Genomic DNA, 5,972 nt, shown 5'->3' with positions numbered 1-5,972 from the left:
CCTCGTCCTCGTCCTCGTCCTCGTCCTCGTCCTCGTCGTCGTCGTCGCGAACGAAAAGCGTGGAGAGGCCGGTTAGGGCGGTCGACTTATTTATTGCCTCATTAGACGCACTCACTTTGCTCGAAGGCAGCTCCACGCTGTCTGCTCGGATAGACAGTGACGAGAGAGCAACGTTGCTCCGGCCTCACTCTCGGCCACGTCCTCTCCAATGTTCGTTCGCGGTCGATTCGTGAGAGTCGGAAAGGGAGAGGACGATATACTCTCGATAGAGAGTATCAGAAAAAGAGAACGGGCCCGTCCTCCGGTTGCCGAAAGGAGTCCGAAGGAGAAGAAGGAACGGAACGAGGTACCCCACGAACGGAGGTAGGAGGAGAAGCAGCAGAAGAAGAACGATCGTTGGGTCCACCGGTGAATTCTTCGAATATCTCTCACCGTCCGAACGAGACCCTCGAGGATAGGAAGAAAACACGACGGAAGTTGGCAACTTCGCCTTCGAGGACATCGAGAGAGAGTAGGATAATCCGATCGAGAGAGATCCGTTCGTTCCCCCTCCCCTCGACTACCATCGATCACCCTCAAACGATCTGTCCTCGTGTCCTCGAGGGAGGAAATAAAGGGAAGCGAAAGATCTGTCCGAGATACAGGGAGAGATAAATAAAATAAAAAGTATTTATAGCGAACGGAAGTGGAAAGTCACAACAGCTCTTGTCGAGTGGATATGCGCGCTTAATCTAAATCATTTTCTTATTGCTCGACGACACGAGCGAAGGCACGAGACACGGCCGCGGCGCAACCGTGGAATAGAAAGAGGGAGAGCAAGAGCGAGCGAAGACACCGCTCCTATCCCATCCCTGGTAGAGGAAACTGGTGGATCGAAAGCAGCGCTCTAGCTTCTCGTTCCAATTTCGAGCCAATCGGATTCCATACGAATCACAGGTGGTGACTAAGAATAGAAGTGTCTGGAAACATGATCGGGATTAATGATAGCCGGAAAATAGCCGGGTATCGAAGGAAAAGGAGAAAATTGAGAGTCGCGAATCGCGCGCGTGTGAAAGAAAGGGAACGAATTTAACTCGAAGAAAGGAGAAGAAGGGTCGAAGAATGCCCGAACAAATTGATGGCAAGGGTTAACCGAGTCTAGGTCGCGTTTCGATCGTTTCTCTCAAGAACCTCGTGGAATTCGTGGCGCTCTTCTTTCTCGAACTCCTTTCGAACAGACGTCTCGACGCATGAATTCTTTGAAAGAAAAGCGTACGTAACGAATTATTCGTGGCACGCGATTTAATGAAATCCGATCGAATCTGTGCGAAGACTGTAATAAAATTAGAGTAAGTTGGATAACACAACGAGGGGGAGGGTCTTAAAATTCCATACATAACGGCTACGTGGCGCGCACGCCATCGAAACAATTTCGAATTCTTCTGGCGGAGCGTCTAGCGTCGGGAAACGCGACTACGCCCCCGTCCTAAACATTCCACGAAAATCGATTCCGTGCTTTTGCTCGTACGGGACACGCGTTCCACTCGCGTTAACTACTCGGGGAAGAGAGAGAGGGGGAGGGGGAAGGGGACGGCTTGCCCCCTATAACTTTTATCGTCTGCCACCCGTCCGTGAAGAGCAACCGCTTTAGACTAATCGCTCGTTACGTCGTCTGAACGCGCGTCCGCCATTAGCCAAGCAAAACGAAACGCTTCGTGACGCCACGAATCCGATAAATCTCCGACAATTCGAATGATCTCACGGATCCATGCGGCGCGGCCTTCGAAAAGAAAGAGGAGAGGCGCGTTGGCGCGCGATTGTGACACGTACGTGTTTAGCGTAATTAATTTGCAATGCAGAAAATGGAAAAGGACGAGAGAGAGAGAGGAATCGCCGCGCCGTTAACACCCAGGAGGCAGGAGAAAATTACGATTTTACGATTCGTCCTTTCTCCACGCGTTTACGCGAGAATTGTCATCGTAAACTGTCGGAATGTGGCGTAATTACAGAACGACCGAACCCAATCGTCTCTCTACGACTATGATCATTGTTAAACGATCATTTGTGTAGTGAATTCCTTTTTCTTTTCTTTCTCTCTCTTTTTTTTTTTTTTCTGAACGCGATTATCCGCGCACGAAGAAAATTTATCGGATACGGTTAAGGATCAATCATCGATAAGTGGTCTTTTGTACCGACGGTTCTCTAATTTTATTTTTTTTTTTTTCCTCGTACGATTGTATCCATCATTTGCTTATGGACACTTATGCATTATAATTTTACACTCTCGCTTATTTAACGCGAGAGAAGAAAATACAGCGATTACGCGAAGGAATTGGAAGAAATAAAAAAACATGGAATAGGAGTGAGAAAGAAAAATAACGCGTGTATTCGATTGAAAGAATAATTTTAAGAATCGACGAGGAAAAATGAAATGTCAGCTTGATGAAATTATGTCAGTTTCGAAGCTTGTATTCTTACGTACACGAACGAGAATCGCTCGAAAGAGATGGTATTTCTTTGAAACAAGGAAATTATTAAATCAACTTTTAAATAATAAATTATTCGCGGAACACGGGCTATTAAATGTGAGATTCCTAGGTGTCCGCGGACCAGCTTTAAGAATCGCTACTGCACACCCATCGCACTAGACAAAGAACGTATCATTTGTTTTCAGTACGCGTATGTTTCAGTGTCCTCCCCAGAATCTCGGTAATGTTGTTCGTTAGGCGATAAATCAGGGCCGGACAAAATTATTTCTGTCGTACAAGTTGGGGGATCGCGATGTCGCGCTCGAGGAAGTGGAGAACTAAATTTATCGTTTCGCTTTCCTACGAAACTGACCCTGGACAAACCACGACCGCGTATATCTATCGAACGACCCTCCCCTCCTCTCGTTTCTTCGTCCTGTCGAAATCGCGGATCAACGCCAAGGATCGGCTCGCGATTGTGTAAACGGATACGGAGGGAGGAGGCGTGCGGTCATCCCCCTGCGCTTCCACCCCCCTCTTCCCTTCTCCTCCTCCTCCTCCTCCTTGCCCCGAGCGAAACGAAAAGATCGAGCTTTTACGGCCGCAAATAGACAAACCGGCGCAAGAGGGTACACTAATCCTCGGCGAAACTTGGAGAGAAGCGTCCGCGACGAAAATAAGCATTACGAGCGGAGGCTGACCGAAATACGGCCGGTATCGGGAGCAAACATCCACTTTGAACCGCGGTTTACGACTCTGGCCGCTTGTGGTTGCAGCGAGCCAAGAAGGAAAGCGTATACGCCGCCGCCGCGATTCGGCAGGTTGCGACTTGCGCTTGTGTTGCATCGTGGAACACGATGCAGGCATCCTTGTCGAGGTTTGGGGGCGGGGGAGAGGGAGGGAGGGAGACAGATGGTGGAGTATCGGTTGGCCAGGGCCCGATAAAAGCCGTCACACGCGTGCCTCTTATGATTATGAGATTGTAGCACCGCGGGAAAGAAAGAGAGAGGCCAGGTAAGATAGAGTGCATCGGGTGGGAGTATCGGGTTGTCCAACCAGCGAGAAGGTAGCCGTGGACTGCCCACCGCGGCTCATTGGCCGACTTTGCGACCCGACCGAACGCTATCGTATTATCGGCAACTGCTCGTTACGATACCGCGTCGTCGATCGCCGATCTTTGAACACTTTTTTCTCCCTGCCCGTTCGTTCGCGAACGCTCGCTTCGAATGTTCGGACGGAAGAAAGTAAGGACGCGAGGATTCTGGTTGGCAATGATTAGCCAGCCGGTCGTATACGTACACGCACGCACACAGGTACACGTATACACACGCATAGAGAGGAAGGTCGTCGGTCTCGATCGTTTCGTTAACTTGCTGGGTCAGGCGACGATCAATGAGCGAGCGCGGCACGCTTCCCGCCTAGGCTAGAGAGAGAACTAAACGAGCGAACCGTGTCATATGAAGGGTACACGGCCCAATTAAATGGAACGGTGCTCGACGGTGACGGCGCGAGCGCAAGTTTCGAGAGCGCGAGGACGGGGGGTGAGCGGAATGGACGAGAGGAGAAACGTTTAAGAATGCTGGAGCCGAATCTACTATCTAAGAGGGGCACGGGTCCCTCGCTTTTTCTGCTTTTGAGACGACTACGCCGACGACGACGAGAGAGACGAGGACGCCGAGAACGACGACGACGGGTCGCGGTCTGGCCCCAGAGACGAAGAGGGATCGCGCGCGCAGAGAGAAGGAGGCGAGGGGCTGCTGCCGACTTACAAATTATACGCGCTCAACGAGATTTACGGGTGACGCTTCGAGCGAGACCATTGTCCATCCTCGCTCGTTTCTTTACCTCTTTACTCCTCGACTCGGTCGTCTTTGTCCACCTTTGGATCCCGCTGCTCCGCGTGTCTCTCCGCGCTACCGTGAAACGCGGCGTGGAACCGAGAGGGAGAGTGCTCTCGAGAAGCGAAGGCGAGAGTGAGCGAGGGAACGTGGAACGGTGAATAGTATTCCTCGCGACAAAATCGAGGAATCTCGATCGAGAATCCGGTTCCGATCGAGTAATCGGCCCTCGATTCGAACGAACCAACGAACCAACGAACGAAAGGGAGAGCGAAAACGCGTAGATGGACGAAACGCTTCCTTTTCGCCCGTGCAATGCCGCGAGATGCCAGCGGAGAGCGTCTCGACGAGAGAGAGAAAAGAAAGAAAAAGGAGGGGAGGGAGAAAAGTTGGAAACGCCCGTGACTCCGCGAACACATTCCTCGGAACCTACTTAAATACCTGTTAAATACCTGTCGTCGAAACAAACCACGAACCTTCTAATGTATTTATCAAACACTCCGTCGTGTGGACGTCGTGGACAGGTAAGAGAGCAAGGTGCGACGGTACAGTGTCGACTGCGCGCAGAAATCCCTTTTAAATCGTTGACAAATATTTGCTCGACCTTAGAAGAGACCATCACCATTCGCCACCTTCGCCACGGTAACTATACACCTTCGAATTTCAAAGCGAGCGAGCCTAATCTTTTCCGTATCTCTCTTATCGTGGTCCCCTTTTCAACGAAAAAAGAAAAAAAGGGAGAAAATTTCCCAGACTTCTCTCGAAGAAACTCGATCTTCGACGTCGGTCATTTCGGGGAACGCGAAATTGGAAATGGAAGTGGGAAGGTTGGAGCGAGCGTATAGAACGGCGCGTAACGGAAGAAGATGCGAAGATTTCGCGAGATGACGCGTTTCTGGATTCTGTGTTGGTACCTCGGTTGGTAGGTTGGCAGGACAGCGATAACGGTCTATCGTCGTACAAACATTTACATAATAAACTGGAGTACACACGGTGCGCTCGAGCTACCGAATAATTTACCGTCGTTCGTGATATCTCGCGAGTACGTAACGCGATTACGAGATACGCGTCACGCGCCAGTTACGAATTCGCGATGTAACGCGATGATGAGACTCCCTCCCCTCGCTCGCTCGCTCCGTCTACGAGGGCGACGCGTTATACGTACGTTATACATACGTTATATACGCGGATTTCGAGGCACGAGAGGGGCAAAGCTCTCCTCTCGGCTGTCAATCTGCCCGGTTCGAGGCTCGAGGAGGAAGCCGAGATTTCCCGGTAACGGTAACGAGCAATTTAAGCGAATCGAAATGAAACCGTAAATCTCGGGACAGGTCTTACTTACCAGAGCGCGAGCAACTACCAAAGGTGGATTTATGGCGTCATTAATCATTCCGCGTGCGCGTAACGTGCCGCGTAATTGATAACCCAGATGACGTACTTCAGAACTGGAGCACTCGTTAGTTCGTCACGTTTGGAAAGTACTGACGTTAACCGCTCGCGGAGTGCAACTATTTTTCACATAATTACCTACATAAAAGTGTAACGCGTTTGATTACTCTCTTTCTCTCCCTCCCTTTGCTCTCTCATCGTGCCAGTATAAAACCGCGAAAAGAGAGCACAATTGCTCGAGACGCGTGATCAAAGAATTCGTTCTCGAAACCTCGCAAAAAGTCACTCGCAATTAACG

At 50.4% G+C, this 5,972-nt stretch overlaps 2 protein-coding genes and 1 long non-coding RNA gene across 6 annotated transcripts in view; 2 read left to right on the top strand and 1 right to left on the bottom strand.

Annotated features, from left to right (window-relative positions):
* LOC102676798 (protein wingless-like) overlaps window positions 1-5,972 on the top strand; it is a 78,177-nt gene that overhangs the window by 36,715 nt on the left and 35,490 nt on the right. The gene's annotated exons all lie outside the window — the stretch shown is intronic.
* Window positions 1-5,972, bottom strand: part of LOC102676935 (protein Wnt-6-like) — a 24,147-nt gene that overhangs the window by 16,073 nt on the left and 2,102 nt on the right. Inside the window, exon 1 of one of the 2 annotated variants that reach the window (XM_031514102.1) lies at window positions 4,762-4,947. The exons of the other annotated variant lie outside the window; for it this stretch is intronic. Coding sequence (XP_031369962.1) covers window positions 4,762-4,910 — 149 coding nt within the window. The 5' untranslated portion in view covers window positions 4,911-4,947. Of the gene's footprint in view, window positions 1-4,761; window positions 4,948-5,972 lie in introns of those variants that run through there. 2 annotated transcript variants of the gene reach the window in all.
* LOC116186547 overlaps window positions 1,082-5,972 on the top strand; it is a 16,533-nt gene continuing 11,642 nt past the window's right edge. Inside the window, exons 1-2 of the long non-coding RNA XR_004151556.1 lie at window positions 1,082-1,093; window positions 3,787-3,790. This is a non-coding gene — a long non-coding RNA (uncharacterized LOC116186547). The remainder of the gene's footprint in view (window positions 1,094-3,786; window positions 3,791-5,972) is intronic.

This window comes from Apis dorsata, unplaced genomic scaffold (assembly GCF_000469605.1).
Source record: "Apis dorsata unplaced genomic scaffold, Apis dorsata 1.3 scaffold_894, whole genome shotgun sequence".
Taxonomy (NCBI): Eukaryota; Metazoa; Arthropoda; class Insecta; order Hymenoptera; family Apidae; genus Apis; species Apis dorsata.
Note: the sequence above shows the minus strand (reverse complement) of the source record. Positions and strands in the feature narration are given on the sequence as shown.